The following is a 17,886-nucleotide window of genomic DNA, read 5'->3' on the forward strand; positions in this document are numbered from 1 at the left end:
CTTTATACAAAATATAGAACTTTTATAGTATTTTTTTAACTGCAGAGCCTCCCTAAACTGAAGTCCCATTTCTCCAAAGCTTTTCTAGGTGACTGACTGGCTTATATGATATACTAATTCAAAAGAGGGTGCTAATGGCCGATAATGGTTCAGTATCCTTAAATGAGTATTCTAATAGGAGCTTTCTTTGTCATTAGCCAGCTAAAGTGCTCTAATAGTAGCAATTTCAGGCACCAAGAAAGTCTGGATGAAGAAATGTGTTTAGTCAAAGGAAGCCCTCCAGCACCCCTCCCAGCATGCCCTGGAGATGCTTATCAGGCTCACTGAGTTGACTGAGGTCCCTGCTTTTCAGGTAGCTCTTTGGAAATACCTCGCAGGTACACACAAAAGGATGTGAGACAAAAGGCAACATTTGGGCAAAGGCAAGTTAAAAGGAAAAATCAGTGAATTATAGCATTGCCATGAATACATATCCAGGGCCAGAGGGATAAAGGACTGGTACTGAGGTTGGGCTGAGGTTCTCAGAGTTGCCTTGAGGAAGTTATAGATTAGGGAGTTTTAAAGTCCTTACCAAGCACAGTTCACCAGAGTTAACCAAGAGACCTCAGTCAGCTTTTCTGCAGCACACAAAGCCTACAATCGCCATAGCACTCTGTCTACCTGTCTCCTCTTGAACATTAACCAGTGTTAGGATGATGTGGCCAACTTTCTACATGTAGTAACATTCAATATCTGCCCTAGAGCAACTGCCAGCCTGTGGGAAATAATCACTCACTATTGAGGCCAGATCTGTTTTCAGCACCTGTGTCATGCCTGACATACCGGGAAGGTTTTTGGTATATATAAAGTTTCGGTGCCGCAAAAGGAATAGCACTCGAATATAAAATTTTCTTTTTAATTCTTAGCAAGGCAAGTTACTTCTATAGAAGGGTGCCCCCTTACAGATGGAGCAATTGTGAGCACACACTTGGACAAGGGAGGGGAAGGGGTTCTTATCCCTGACGCACGTGCTGCTGTGTCATTCCCCTATTGACTAGGGTTAGACCACACAGACTAAACTAATTCCGATTGGATAATTTAAAGAGAATGACGGGGTCAGTGTTTTGGGGGGAGTCAGGGCAGAGCAGGTAGTAGGTAATGTGAATGAATTAGGGTAGAGCAGGTGATCAGAATGAGTTAGAGTGGAGCAGGTAATCGGAATGAGACAGGGTGGAGTAGGTAATTGAAAAAGGTTGCTTTAGGAGGAAGTTATGTTTAAAAGTAGATGGCAAAGAATTGAACATACTGACATATTCATTCTTTGAAAAGAAATTTAGAACTCATATCTAACATTTACATTTTCTTTGCTCACAGTAAAAATTTGGTAACCTTAAGGTTGTGGAAGTACAACCACCAAACAACCACCCAATTCCAGAGACAGGCAGTCAAACCAGTCATATGGCTTGATATGAACAAAATAATTTACAGCAGTGCTCACTTTTCTTTTTCCTTTTTTTTTTTTTTTTTTTTTTTTTTTTTTTTTTTTTTTGATACAGAGTCTGGCTCTGTCTCCCAGGCTGGAGTGCAGTGGCGCAATCTCGGCTCGCTGCAAGCTCCACCTCCCAGGTGCACACCATTCTCCTGACTCAGCCTCCCGAGTAGCTGGGACTACAGGCGCCTGCCACCATGCCCAGCTAATTTCTTTTTGTATTTTTAGTAGAGACAGGGTTTCACCATGTTAGCCAGGATGGTCTCGATCTCCTGACCTCATGATCCACCCACTTTGGCCTCCCAAAGTGCTGGGATTACAGGCATGAACCACCGCGCCCCGCCAGTGCTCACTTTTCAATCAGTTCTATTGGTGACACACAGGCACAGACTTTAGTGGGTGGTTATTTTTGTTTGGTTTTGCTTGTTTGTAAAAGCTACTGAAGTTTTTTATGTGCACAAGTCAACTTTTATGTTTCGATTCTATTGACAAGTTTCTAATGGAATGTTTGCCAGATATGCCACTGAATGGAGAAGTGAAACCAATCCAAATAGTCAACCTCTGCGTGGGTAGCAGTAAAGATTTCTATCGGAATTCTTTGAGAAATAGGACCTCCTGGGTAGAACCCTGGATGGGGAAGTTAGAGAATCTGGCCTTGATACCCTATTTTACAAATGGTTTAAGAAATGCCTTCAATTTTTTTTCACCTGCAAAATAAAAGTGTACTACTAGAGAAAGTAAGAATTATTTACATGTGGCTTATCGACCTCACGGACTCATCACAGAAAAATTGTATTGAATACGTGATTTCTTAGTGCCTCTCCCAGCTTATAGCCTCAATAAAACTTTCTGAACCAAATCATATACTATGTGACTTTGGGATTTTTCATTCTTTAGGATAACTCATCCTATATTATGTGACCTTGGAAGTTTCCATTTTCTAGAACAACCCATCCTGTTTTCTGTCCTCCATATGCACAGATAATGGAGAGAAACTATAAACTGTAATTTACACCCCATATCCCAAATTGTTCTTAATCCTGAGAAGCTAATGGTCATAAAACATTTGGGAACTCATTAGTGTTAAGAAGTAAAGTGTTTAGTTAGTACTAATTATAATGTGACCCATTTCCGATCCTGTGGCAGAGTTGAGCAGATTTGTGGACTGGATTATAAGGGCAACAAATTCAAGGCCTTCTTCTCTCTATCACTTCTAGGCTACTCCCTGAGGTCCTGTGACTGAAAAACAAGGCCCCTTATTGGTCAGGTGGTGTTACCATGCATGCCCCTAGAAGTCTAATAACAATAACAATCATTTACGTATGTTTCATGCCTCAGAGTGAACAAAATGGTTTCATAGCCAGGATTTTATTTGATCACCACAGCCGTCAACTGTTACTTTCAATTTACAGATAAGGAGACCAAGGCCCAGATAGGTTAAGTGATTTGCCCAAAGTCAACCAGCTATTAAGGATCAGAGCCAGGGCTGAAATGCAGGTCCTCACCGAGCATGGCACTCTTTCTACTGCATCACACTGTGCTGCCTTGTTCCTTAAAATAATTAATCTATAAATCATTGCCTCACTCAGTGGAGCTACCTTGGAAGGGCCTGACTCCTCATTTCAATGCTGACAAAAAGAGACAAATAATCGACTCTAATATACTGGCAAGTGTGGGAGGCACAGGACAACTGGCTGGCTTCCAGGCAGGAAAAGCATGAAGCAGGCAAAAAGAGGAAGGAGGTTGCTTAACTGGTTAATTTTTACCTGCTCTCCCCATTCCTAGTGATTTTTTGTTTATGCTGTTGCCTTGATTTCCCCAGATTTGGCATTTCCAATTTAATGAAATGAATATGCTCCCAAAAGGGACATGTGAATCCAATTTTGACAAAGTAAATTCTCTTTCCCCACTGATGTTATTATTTCCGAGATGGTGTTCCTTCATTTCTGGTAGCTTTTCAAGGGACAAACTGATGACAATTTTCTCTCTTCCTGGACCAAAATATGCAATGACCCATTTGTAAGCATACAAAGAATAAGCTTCTCTGATGCTCTCAAGTTCCTCAATGCTTTGGACTGAATCATTTATTTCTTCTAGTGAAGCTGTCATTTCAGAGTAAGGGCAGGTGGAACTATCAGAGCTGTTGAGACAGAATTTCCAAGTCATACAACATAGAAACCCCTTCTGTACTGTGGGAAATAGGGCTCCCTTTTGAAAACCCACACAAAAGTGTGGTTGTAATTTGCAAGTGTGCAAGCCATAAAGCATTAATTGTTCAAGGACAAAATGACAGGTTCATTTAAAGGCCCATTTGGTAAGATGATAGATGTCAAATGTTCCCAAAAGCTGCTGATCACACCTCCCCCAGACCTTTTAGCTGGAAAGAAAAAAAAGTCAGAAAAGGATAGACCTATCTTTGGAGAATAATCAGTGACTTTTTTTTTTCATACAAAGTCAGGATCCCTTTCAAGGTGAGGGAGGCAAACTCTTGGGAAACATGATACCCTGCTCAGCCTGAGCAGGCAAGGGATTTGTTACCTCTGAGCCATCCTTCACCAGCTCCATTAAGTGAAATAGGTCACATTAACATCCTGAAATTTCATTTATTTAAAAAATCCATTTCCCCCCAACCTGAGTTGTGTTTGACTCATCTTCCTTCCTTGCAAAGCACTTTTGCATCTAGTCAGTGTATCTGCTCATCTGCTGCATCAATCTGTCCCCACAAATACATTTCCCTGGACAATAGAGAAATTAGAGTGCAGATAACAATAGAGGCAATTGTAAAAGAATTGGGCATTCACCAAAAGCATACTGGTTTAGGAACTACATCCAGTTTGTACCTTGCTATGTCCATGGATAATAATGCTGTCATATGAGATTTATCCCAACTTTGGATCCCAGAGCTGTTTATAAGATTTTGTAGACTGAGCTGTAAGGTTATAGCAAAATCCCTGAACTGCAGCCTCCTTTATTAAAAGAAAAACAATGGAGGGGGCTTAGCACTTTATGACAAAAATTATAAAATCAAGTAGGATTATTATGTGTTTACAAGTGAAATGAAGCAAGGACTTATCTAAAACTCTCACAATTTACTTTTTCCTCTACTCAAAGATAACTGAGAATAGGATAGGTTGGTTTTAAAATGAAACATATGTGTTCAGATGTGAGCTGAGAAGGAGAAACAAGCTCAGTTGAACACAGGGTCTCAGGCTGATAAATGATGGGGAATTGGTGGGGGCAGCCAAGAAGGCTCTGGCCTCTCCCTCTATTCTCAGAAATTGCCTTGGTCCTCAGCTACAGGGTGCTCAGAGTTGGATTTTCATTCACTTAACACTATTTTAACTTCCTTCTCCTCAGGTTTGGTGGAAGCATTTATTTTGTGAAAATTTAGATAGGGAGCCTGACTGGAGATAGATTAATCAGATTAATCTATTTAAAAATATATCTGCAGTTTTCAGTCAAGTAACAGTGCTTTTCCCCCTAAGGATCCCCCTGGAGACAGGAGATTTCCCATGTCAAGGCTACTGGGCAGTATTGATTTTTGGGGTCCAGGAATTCTTGGGGCTTCCAAATCATAGAACCTGCTATATTTGGTTGTGTTTTTCTTTTTGTTTTTGTTTTTTGTCTCCCAGACTGGAATGCAGTGGTACGATCTTGGCTCACTGCAGCCTCTAACTCCTGGGCTCGAGCGAATCTCCCACCTCAGTCTCCTGAGTAGCTGGGACTCCAGGTGCATGGCACCATGCTAGGCTAATTTTGGGGGTTTTTTGTTTGTCTGTTTGTTTGTTTTTGTTTTTTTGTGTGTTTTTTGTTTCTGTTTGTTTGTTTTTGATTTTTGTGTGTTTTTTTGTTTTTGTTTTGTTTTGTTTTGTTTTTTGTGAAGACGAGGTCTTGCCATGTTGCCCAGACTGTTCTTGAACTCCTGTACTCAAGCTATCCACCCACCTCAGCCTTCTAAAGTGCTGGGACTTCAGGCATGAGTCACCGCGCCTGGCCTATTTTTGTTAATCTCAGATCAACCTTACTAAGATAACTAGAAAGAAAGAATTATTTCATATACCATTTCACCTATATATGAGCATTAATGATGTGGTATAAAAAATTTAAATATCTGTTGTATGGTTACACAGATGAATTGGTCAACAGCAAAGTATTCAAGCAAGGGCAAATTAGCTTAGAGAGAAAAAGGTCCAAGGTAAATAACATAGCCAAAGTTGAGTGAGAAAAATGAGGATGATTTTGAGGAAGAACTGGTATGCCCATAATTTTGCACTTTTCTCATCTATAAAAAGAGGGACATGGATGGTGCAATCTATTATTAGTGGTAGTATTAACCATAACAACAGCAATTAGCGTTCCTGGAAGCCTTACCATGTATACTGCCACATATTAACTCATTTACTGTTTATAACACCTTATCAGATGGATTTATCATTATCATTCCCATTTTACAGATGAAGAAACTGAGGCACAGAGAGGTCACACAGCTAGTAAGCAGAGATCACAGGATTTGAACTCAGGCAGTCTGGCTCAAAAGACCATTTCCTAAGATCCCTTCTGGTGATAAGGTTCTATATGTTGGCAAAGTAAAGGGAGTGTCTTGGTAGTTAAAAAATTACATTATTGAATCAAATTCTTCAAAAGAATTAGAAACAACTAGTTGTATGTGATTGTAAGTTACAGTGGGTAGTTGGGTAAGCGTGAACAGAAGGGTTCCTTCTAACTCAAGAAGTTTTGTATCAAACATTATGATGATGTCATGTAAACTTTTCTTTTCTAGAAATCTACCACTATGTAAACAAACAATTGAAAATCCTGCATAAATGTCATACAATGATTCTTGTTAAATATGAAATAATTTTTAAAGAATAAAATGTCTAGAGAAATTATACATTTATTCCATCTATTTTAAAAAGTAAGTTTAGTCATCTTTCAAAAAGAAAGAAAAAAATGGGAATTCCAGGTGAAATATTAGAGGCTGATGCTAATACTGAATATATGCCCTGTTCATTGGTAGACATCTCTGTGAAATAAAAGTAGGCTTAAGTAAGCTTTTGATTGTCTACCAAGAGATACCAATAAAAAAAAATCTGTGGAATTAATGTAGTGATTGATCTCTAAAAATCAAATACTAATTACCTTAAAACTAGTGAGAGCAAAGTAGCATGTGGTACTTTTTAAGATCAACTGTGACTTTTCTTTTTTTTTTCTCTGTCGACCAGGCTGGAGTGCCGTGGTGCAATCTAGACTCACTGCAAGCTCCGCCTCTCGGGTTCGTGCCATTCTCCTGCCTCAGCCTCCCGAGTAGCTGGGACTTCAGGCTCCCGCCACCATGTCCGGCTAATTTTTTGTATTTTTAGTAGAGACAGGGTTTCACCACATTAGCCAGGATGGTCTCGATCTCCTGACCTTGTGATCCACCTGCCTTGGCCTCCCAAAGTACTGGGATTACAGGCGTGAGCCACCGCACCCGGCCCCAACTGTGACTTTTCTATCCATTCTCACAACTTCATAAAAATTAAATGCAGGAGGCCAGGCACGGTGGCTCATGCCTGTAATCCCAGAACTTTGGGAGGCCAAGGCGGGCGGATCACTGGGTCACTTCAAGACCAGCCTGGCCAACATGGTGAAACCCCGTCTCTACTAAAAATACAAAAATTAACTGGGCATGGTGGCGGGTGCCTGTAATCCCAGCTACTTGGGAGGCTGGGGCAGGAGAATCCCTTGAACCCAGGAGGCAGAGGTTGCGGTGAGCCAAGATCGCACCATTGCACTCCAGTCTGGGTGACAGAGCGAGACTCCTTCTCAAAAACAAAAATTAAATGCAGGATCTTCCAAACTCTGACATGGCTATTTGGCCCATCTCACTTATTTACCTTCCAAGTTCTTCAGCAAAAATTAAACAAGTAACACAGTTGTCTAGTGAGTTAAAATGCTAGACAGTGTCCTTGAAAATTCAGCCTTCTCCTTAAGGAGGGGAGAAAATCAACTGCAGTGATCATAGCTCAGAGTTCAGCACATTCACAGGTGTGGGTGTGTGAGTGTATAGTCGGTTGAACCATAACAAATTGCCCTTTGTGTAGGTCAAAAACAGCTAAATATCACCAATTGCCTTTAGATCAACTTAGTACAATGTTATTCTTCTAACTGAATGACTTTCAAATCAGAAGGGTTAAAAGGATTTTCTCTTGAACAATTAGAACACAAAGTCCTCAGAAAGAGCAGGAAAGGGCTTTGCTTTTCCCCATATACCTTCTTTTCACAGGCCCTTTCATTTCTGCCAGCAACACTATTCATGGTTCTCCAGAGCACACTCTTTCCTCTTTTCTCTCTGGTCCTAGTATGAACAATAATCAAGCCTGTCTCCTAGTATAGCTGAAAAAAAAACTAAGGGAAACCAAAGGATGCATTACAGCATAGATCCATCTTTCCTTATTAAAAACCTATTACCAAACAGTTTTCTTACCACACCATGTAGCTTGTCAGTTGCCAAACTCAAAGGTTTTGTTCAATGCACAGCTGTCCAAAGATACCCTTTTTAACTTGGAGCTATTCCCAAATTTCAGTCTTTTTTTTTCCTCCTTCTCTTTTCCAGGGAAAGGATTAGTGTAGATTGAATACTGAAGCAAGAGTAGAAATAAAGATTAATGGTCCACACTTAGGTCAAGCACTATCATCTTTCAGGAAAGCACTTGTATGAATGTGGAGCTTTCTCAGCCTTGCCCACCACCCCAGTAGTCGGTAGTGTTCAGCCTAGTTCTTATTCCTATCATAGAGTCTGGTGGCACATAAGTACTCAAGAAGGAGGTTGGAGGCCAGGCGTGGTGGCTTATGCCTGTAATCCCAGCACTTTGGGGGGGTGAGGTGGGTGGATTGCCTGAGGTCAGGAGTTCGAGACCAGCCTGGCCAACATGGCGAAACCCTGTCTCTACTAAAAATACAAAAAAAATTAGCTGGGCATGGTGGTGGGCACCTGTAATCCCAGCTACTCGGGAGGCTGAGGCAGGAGAATCGCTTGAACTGAGAAGTGGAGGTTGCAGTGAACCAAGATCATGCCATCGCACTCCAGCCTGGGCAACAAGAGCAAAACTCCGGCTCGAAAAAGATTAAAAAAAAAAAAAAAAAAAAAGGAGGTTGGGAGAGCTCAGCTGGAAAAGCACTCTCTTTGCCAGGCTTCTCACACATGGTTTCCCCAGGAGACTCAGGAAGGAACCTGTGGCATCTTCAGTCCCTTCACTCTTTTTTAGCTCTTAGCTGAATTTTACATTAACTTCCAAACCTGACTTTGAAACTAGTGTTTCAGCACCACTGGAATATCAGAGTGCATTTTCCATAAATAGAGAAGCACAGCAGCAGACGTCTTGACAGGCAGAGAAAGAAAATTAGGCAGGGTTGTCCTCTGCTTGCTTTGTGGTGGATTTTAAACAGTGATCCCTGCTTATGTAGCTATAATGACTTTATTAAGAAATGTGTTCTTGAGTAGTAAACTTAATCTATCAGACAAATGAAACCACAAATTTAGTTGAACTGGAAATCACTTGTTACTTTGGCTCTTTAACTATCATTATAGCATAAATTGCAACAGTTACAACTGTCTCTGGGAGTACATGGATATTTTACAGCTATTGTAAATGAACAGTATTACAGTTGGAGATATGTGGCTGTAAAACCACAGGAAGGGTAGTTCAAGAAAGAACACCTGGTTTCCTATAGTCTTCCAAGCCCGTTGTATCAAAAGACAGGAAATATGTGCTTTTCTTATCACCTTTTAGGTGCACATAACAACACATAAGCACATAACAACAGGTGGCTGTATATTTATGCAAGACAACACTACATGCATTGGCCACAGATGGTATTAAAGAGTCAAGAGTCCCAATTTGTGGTTGTACTCCCTGAATTAAACCTACCCCTGACACGAACAGCACTTGCCCCCAGATAATTTAAGCATCTAATCACTAGTATTCTGGATGCAATTCATGGCATGGAACATTTGATAGGTCTTCTTTTTTTTTTCCAGAAGTTCAAATTAAGGGCAAATATCATTAGCCCCAGCTGACCAGTGAAGAAACTGAAACCAACAGAGGTTTAAAAAGCAAAGTGTCACACCCCAGTAGAAAAATGGGCAAATGTCATGAGCAGACAATTTATAGAAGATACACATGTGGCCAATAGATATTAAAAAGTGTTCAGCCTCACTAGTAATCAAATAAATGCAAATTTAAGCCACAGCAGTGTATCATTTTCCCACTCTAGTATTGGGAAAGTTAACTAACTGATAATACTCAATGCTAGTAAGGATGGAATGAGATAACCTCTCCCACTACTAGCTAATGGGAGTATGAATTTGTACAATCTCTGTGCACTCTAAAGTAATCCCTCAGGTTGCCTCAGGGGTCTTTTAATATGTCTCATTTGACCCAGTAATTTCACTCATCGGGCTCTGTATTATGAAAATATTTATTTATAAAAATGTTCAGCAAAACATGTGATATGAAAGAAAAAAACAAAAACTCTACTTTCTGATTTCTATTTGGGAGAATAGATAAATAAGTGTTTATCATGTAATAAGACATGCAACCATTAAAAGGTATATTTTAAGAATATTGAATAACACAGGGAATGCTAAAGATAAAACATTAGCTGTAAAAGTAGGACACAAAATTTTAAATACAATCCTAGTTGTATGTTTTGAATGTATGCACAGATTATGCCAAAAAAGTAAGATAAATGAAATGAAATGCAGTGAAGTGTTAACAGTGATTTTCATTGGATGGTGGGATTACATGTAATTATATCCTTTGTGCATTTCTAGATTTCTAATTTTTCTGCCATGAAAAAGTTATCACTTTTATAATTGGGGGTGGGGGGGAAAAGGTTACTTTTTAAAGCAAAGAGCACAAGATTCTGAACAAAGGAAGACCAGAGTCTAATATGAGAGCATTAGCTTTGCAGCCATCCAGACCTCTAAGATCAAAACTCTTTTTGAACCAGGATGTTGATCTTGGATTCCTGAGACCTGAAAAGGTTTTATGTTTGGGTTTTTCAGAAAGGTTCCGAAAGCCCCCTAAGAGTATATTTTAAAAATGTTATATATGCATTTTATGTGCACTTTTCTTGGGATACATTGCATAGCTTTCAGATAGTTAAACAGATCCTTGACCACAAAAGTTAAAATTAACATCAAGTTTAGTTGAGTAGCCAGTGAATCAGTTTAATCTGACTATGATTAATGTAGTCAAATCGTAATGTGATTTTCACTCCTCCCCTTCATTAACAAGATATTTAATGTTTCATTCAGGATCATGTTGACAACTCTGACAGATATAAATCTAGTACACTAAGCTACAATCACCTTGGAATCTGAAATGTGGTCCTATTCACAAGCCTAAATAAAATGAGAAAAGTAATAGTTATGTTATAAAAATAACAATTACTAGTGTTATTTCACAGTTTACCAAGTACTTGTATATGTAATCTCATTTAATTCTTAGCACAAGTTTGTGGTGTAAAATGGTAACAACACTCTTGTTTCACAGATGAGACAACTAAGGCCCAAATAGAAGAAATGACGGGTGAACAGACAAGTAGCTAGTTTAAATGTCTCCTGACTACAGTTCACTGCTACTTAGACTCCTCAAAGTCTCTCCTTTTTCATTCTTGTTTTTGTTCCTGCCAGATACAGTAGGACTGTCTCCACCCAAATCAGAAGTCTGTCCCCTAAAAGCTGGGTGAAGGGTACACAGCACCTCTACCATTTTTGCAACTTCTTGTGAGTCAGACTATTTAAAAATAAAAAGTTTTAACACAACAAAACACAAAACCCACTAAAACTAAAACTTAACTAAACTGAACTAAGCTAAAATAAAATAAATTTTAAAATTCCTTCCCTGCACTTTCCACCTACCCCTTCTTCAAAGCTCCCCTCTTCCACAGGGCCTTCTTCAGTGCACTGGCCAGTAGGGACTGAACCTCTTAATGACTAAAATCAAGAACAACACCTTTTTTTTTCTGAAATACGCACACAACAAAACAGTTGAGGATTGCATTTTCTAAGTGATTGTGCTGTAATCAGCTACCCAAAGCAGAAGTTACTGGTAGATCTAGCAAACACTGACACTACTAGCTGAAAAGTGGAAAAAATCAGGTCAGTTGTCCAACTGCTGATTTTTTAAACTTTTTTTTTTTTTTTTTACGAGGTCATTTAGTTATTTGGTTATCTTGTGTGAACCCAGATGAATTTCATCAGTCAGGCACCATTGAGTACTGTCTTTCGTGGAATCCAGTTCAAGATCCCTTGAATCAGGATCGCTCTGGGACTGCTGCAAGGTTCTGAGGTGCCCAGAGAAAATGCTACCATACAGTAAGAGAAGTCTAGAACCAGAACCATGTGAAAGTACTGTTTCTAAACTTGGAATCCAAACCTAACTCTATGCTTTAACTACAGTTAGTAGTGCTGCCCTTGCAAATGCTGTGGGACCTACCAACACTTAGTTCATTTACCTACGGGCCTCCATGAAAGTGTTGCTAAGTGAGACTCCATAACTAGAGGGCAAGGCAACCTGAGTTCCCCTATAATAGGTGTGAAATCATACATAAAACTCCAAGCCCAGGTGAACGAGGAAACCAAAGAAGGGAATCTGTGTAAGTTAGAGGGGGCTCACTGTCTTCCTTTTGTCTGATTTCTAATCACACAAATAATTCACCATTTTATGTTATGGCCACTTCACTGGTGAAAAGGGTGAAGGAAGACCCACTCCTTAGTAGGCAACTGATTTACATAAAATAAGATCACGTAATTACTGAAAACTGTAGCACTACACTTCAGGCTTGAGCTGGGGAAAAAGCAATCAACAACCACATATTGAGAGTCTAGAGTATGTCAAGTACTGTCCTGGGAATTAAGACATAGCCCTGCTCTCCGGGAGTGTACAGTGTGGTAGAGGAATAAAGACAGGTGGCATCTGTGGAATGTGAAGCCATCAGGCTTCAGAGGCAAGAGAGAATCTATCGTTGGGTAATCAGGAAATGATTCATGATTGTCAGTGCTCTAGTGAGGGGAACAAGGCTGTGCTTAAAATGTATTTCATATTTCTTTCTCATAGGCCCACAACAGAAACCTACTCTCCATAGATTTTGATCATATAACCCGCACAGGAAAGATCTATGATGATCATCGAAAATTCACCCTTCGAATTCTTTATGACCAGACTGGACGACCCATTCTGTGGTCTCCTGTAAGCAGATACAATGAAGTGAATATCACATATTCACCTTCGGGATTGGTGACGTTTATTCAAAGAGGGACATGGAATGAAAAAATGGAGTATGACCAGAGTGGAAAAATTATTTCAAGAACTTGGGCTGATGGGAAAATTTGGAGCTATACCTACTTAGAAAAAGTAAGTACATAGGGGTAAAAGACAAGTTTCAAGTTTCTGAATGAGACTATCGAAAATGGCCCTAATTGTCCATCTTGGTGAGGACCTGCAGGAGAAAAGTCTGTGTTCCAGCTGTTCTGTTCTGTAAAAGTAACAAAAAGATGTTGAACTTATAAGGATAAACTGTTTTTCAGCTGAAAATTTTCCCCAGTCCCACACTCTGCCAAGTACTCTTTCAGACTAAAGTAAGAATAATGGCTTAGCTTTCTCCTCATTTGAACATCTTTGTTCATGCTTTTGAAAAGGTATCTTTATTATTATGAAAGCTCATACTGAGGGAAAAATAGCTAGAAAATTATAGAGTCGTGTTAATGTACTCAGCTCTGGTAAAAGGCTTTTTACCCAGAGGATAAGCAATTCTAATTTTGTTAGGATAGTCAGTGAAATTTTAGTTGTATGCATTTGAAGACTAATTTCCAAAAGTAATCAGCCTGCGGGAATGGTGGTAGTGGGGCCTCATTGGTAATACTTTTTTGTGTACACTGAGTCTCCAATAGCATCCATAATGGGAGCTTGTGGCCTGTGTCTGGGAATAATAGAAAAACATTTTAATCCCACTACAGGAACCATTTGTCAAACATCAGCCCCTACAGAGCAAAATGGTTTCTGGCCAGATTGGTACCAGAGGACAGTAAGAGTAATTGATCTCTATCTCAATGTCTAATCTCCTAAGATAGTGCCTCTTGCTTCCCAAATCTATTCTTTCAACACATTTAGGAATTCAGCAGTCCTAAATTAATTTCTACAAAAATTGAAAAATGCCTTCCCTTGAGAATTCAAGGGTAATCAGTATAAGGTAGCTTCTAGATGTTCTTAGAAAAGTCATAGGAGCTCATAGCTCACATGGCAGATTTCCCTGTTGGTACCAAGTAATGCCCAACTTTTCTGATACACCCTCCCCAAAGTTAATAAAAACAGTGTGCCAGTGGTTATATGTCATTATAAAACCATGTTACTAGTTCCCAGAGTTTATTGCTGGAGAATTTACCAAGTTAGAAATGCCTGGAGATAAAGCAGAGTTCACTTGGGAGCCAGGGCAAAAGGAAGGAGTCCTTTGCTGAATCCACCTCGTGTCCTTTTCTGCTAAAAACATTCATCAAATCTATAATCTATCCTCTACACTGGCAAAATCTGAATCTTATAGAGCAGGTCTTTCCTCTTTTGAATTTTGGTAACAAGAATGGTTGGCAAAACCGTATGACTAGTGCCTACAGAGTGTCAAGCCTGTTATAACATTAACTGAATCCAAATATTTGCTGGTATGTGTGCATAGGCAAAGTATTTCTTAAGGTGTATATTGATGACCTTCATATGAAGAAAAACAGATGCTACTGATCACTAACAGAATATTGGCTGAATTAGTTTTCCAGAAAGGAAGACAGGTTTGCACCAGTCTTTCCACATGTCCTCCACATGACTACTTAAGTAGCCAGCACTCCTTAGAAGCATACGTGGGTTTGCACTCGTAATTCCAACCTCAATGACACTAGAGTCCAACCAACTGAGCTAATTGCCTATAGACAGTCACATCTAGGTCTCATAAGACTTTCCCTTTAGATTATCTACACAATAACATAAGAGCCTATTGAAAACTTCAGTTTCATCCCTGGGTGCAGTTACAGAGCCTCTTCTCTGACACCAATGAGGAGATTTTATTGTTTCTCTTTTCTGAATTCACTGATTATTCCATCAAATTCACTTAAGCAAAGAATCATGTGAAGCAAACTTCCCCATAAGTTCTCTTTGCCACAGAAACCTAGTTGGCAATAATTGCTAAGCAAACAAACAAAAACCTCAGTGAGACTGCCAGTGTCTGCAGTGTACAAAAATAAGACCTTCCTCACCCAGAATAAGGTATCAAGACAAGTCCTGGTAACTTTCTGACCAGTGAGACAAACCAGCTTATTTGTACCTTTGAGTTCACTTTTGTTCCTTTCTTGATTTTATATTTAATTTGTTCTCTAATTAAAAGAGTAGCTACTGATTTAAGCAATCCTGTTATGCAAAACTCAGAACCTACAAAACGCATACTTACGGAATGATTCTTTCCTTTCCAAAAATCATTTGTCATAAAATTGATTTTATTAACATTATTATTACCAGTAATCACAACTAATTCACTTAATAGATATAATTAAATGAAATAACTTAATATAAAGCACCCAAGTGGAGAATTTAAATGCTAGCTAGCAGTTACTGCCACTTGGAGGTAAATCAAAGCAAGAAAGAGCAGAAAAAAGGAAGGGAGGGAAGAAGGAAGGAAGGAAGGGAGGGAGGGAGGGAGGGAGGGAGGGAGGAAATTAAAGCATCTTTGAAATTGTGATTCTAGAGGGAAAAAGGGAAAGAACATTGAATTTACCAAAATCCCAAGTAACATGTAACTTTTTCAGTGACTTGAGGTTTTGCATCCCCTTGTGTTCTTTCCAGTCTTCTCTTTAATATGGCCTTTGTGGCACATTCTCTCACTATGACGGGGCAGAGCAGGGATAAAGAGGCTGATTCTCACGGTATATTTTAAACTAAGAATTCCCAAGCTTCAACATGGATTTCTCTTTTTACATCACAAAATACTCCGGTATTACCGTGTGAATATGCTTGCCATACCTGTGTCACGATGTATTAAAAAGCAGCAGCAGATTTTTCACCTTAACACGCAGAAATTTTGTAAAAAATAGTTTGACTTCCTCTAGAGTAAGTGAAAGTTATGCATATCATTTTCATGCACAATGGTTTGTAGCCATTAGGAGAAAAATAATTATTTGGATAATGGCTGTGGTTGCTTAATGATCTCTTCCCTATTAAAAAAATCAATTATTGTTTCTTAAATTTTCTCTATGTGGTCATTAATTCTCTGTCTTGATTTATGAGACTTCTCTGAGTTAATTATATTTTGAAGACTTGTGGGCTAAAATTTTGTATTACAGTAAATGTAAATCTTTCAGTTTCCTAAAATAATTCTTATGAACTTCATTTTTAAAATGCATTTAAATATATTTTATAATCATTTAATAAGATATTTTAGCCTTATACATTTACAGCAATTACCTCTTTGGGGCTGACGTTTTCAGAGGCTGCCTAGAGGGACAGAACGACGACTGTGGCTTCAGCTTCCAGGTGGCGCCACACTGCCATCTGGTGGTCATTCAAATGCTTTAACTTTTCAAATTTCTGCTCTCGTTTCTAGTCTCGTTCAAATAAGCATACAGCCATGATTGCTGTTGCTGTTGTTGTTGCTTTTACAATTATATCTTTTAGAACCTCACACTCAATTAAAAGAATAAAAGTCTCCCACTCTGTTATTTGGACTAATAAGAAATGGCCTTTTATCCTATAGCAGCATTGTGGACATTGGATAGATTCATAAGCACTGTTTTTGAGCAAACTGATAATAATGCCCACCCAAAGTGAAAAAGCAGCCAAATGAGAGCTAAATGGTATTTTGGCAACATAACAGTTACATTCATTTGATTTCTAATCACATCATCCACATTCTTGCCATTGGCAGGAAGCTTTGAAACAGACCAAGGGCTTTTGAGACAGCCCAGCATCGGCACCACCTAGGAACAGGGTTCAGGCAGTAGTTTACTGCAGGCTGGAGGATGAGAACAGAGGAGAGAATAACAATGACGTGCCATAAATACTTGGAAAGGCTGGTACAGCGACTGAAAAAGGCATGGCCCAGGCAAGCTGGTACTAGATAATGTGTGGGAGCCATATGGTGATAGTCCCTGGCCCGTGTCACAGGTGACAGATGTCATTTACTCACGGCAAGTTGACAGAAGAGAGTGGAAAGGAACTGAGAAATGTGACTTTCAGCCTAGAGATAATGCAAAAGCTTTTCCACAATTCCTGTATAAAGCCTTTCCACCCCTGCTCCCTGCCACCTGCTTTCCCACTCATAGGAAAATTTCTTGCTGGTTCTATTGAATTCTGCCTTGGTCCAGGGAGGCAGTTATCCCTTAATGTCTCCAAGCCCATTCAGGATTTCCAAGTCTCCTTCCTTTTGTTCAGGAGGTTTTCAGAGGTCACAGTGGTGGAACGGTAGGCTGTGGCAAGCTGCCGGTTGTTCACAAGTGACGAATTGACAGGATTTCTGCACTCACCTCTGGCTCTCCAGGTATAATGTTGGTAGAAAAGAAAGAATGAACAACCGACCAAATAACCACTGACTTTGACTTCATGGTACTGAGATGCAATTCAAAATCAATAATTCCCGGAAGGGTAGGGAGGATATGCAGTTTCAGAAAGCACATTCAATATTAAAATGTAATGTCATATTTAGAAGATATAAATGCACATTACATATACTTATGTAATTCACATTCATAAACATATAATTTGTGCTTAGAAAATGAAAATATACCTATTGTTTTCATAACACAAACTTGAATAAATAACCCTCAACTAAATCCCTTTGCTTGAAAAGGTAATTTTCAAAAGGAGAAGAATAAAGCTCCCCTAGGGAGTTATATCAGAATCTCCAAGGATGAGAAATTTTTATTTTTATTAAAAGATGAGATGCACATGTCAGTCAATTACAGTCCTCCCTAAAACAGTGCTCCTTTTATGTCTGTATTTACAATTAAAATAAGACAATCAGTATTTATGAAACACCTATTACCTGCTAAGCATTATACCTCAACAAACAACTGTTTCTGAAATACAAATCAGTTTAGGGGAGAGGGTTTGCATAACCAGAGAATCATTCAATTTTAATGACATGCTTCCCTAATATTAAAACACAAATGGAAATGTGAAGTTAAAACATCAATTGCAAAACAATAATAATACCATAATAATATTTTATGCACAATTTTTAGGAAGATATCTCCGTGAAGTCAATCAATACTTTATGGTAACTATAAATTAATTTATGAAATGCCCTGCCATCCATTTACCTTCCTCTGAAACATATGCACATTGAAGCAACCTTTCTAAAATACCAACTTGACGGTTTCTCCCAGCTTGCACGTGCCC

At 39.1% G+C, this 17,886-nt stretch overlaps 1 protein-coding gene across 1 annotated transcript in view; it reads left to right on the forward strand.

The window, feature by feature from the left end:
* Positions 1-17,886, forward strand: part of TENM1 (teneurin transmembrane protein 1) — a 497,338-nt gene that overhangs the window by 470,387 nt on the left and 9,065 nt on the right. Inside the window, exon 26 of the mRNA XM_037988761.2 lies at positions 12,574-12,870. Coding sequence (XP_037844689.2) covers positions 12,574-12,870 — 297 coding nt within the window. The remainder of the gene's footprint in view (positions 1-12,573; positions 12,871-17,886) is intronic.

Source organism: Chlorocebus sabaeus, chromosome X (genome assembly GCF_047675955.1).
Source record: "Chlorocebus sabaeus isolate Y175 chromosome X, mChlSab1.0.hap1, whole genome shotgun sequence".
NCBI lineage: Eukaryota > Metazoa > Chordata > Mammalia > Primates > Cercopithecidae > Chlorocebus > Chlorocebus sabaeus.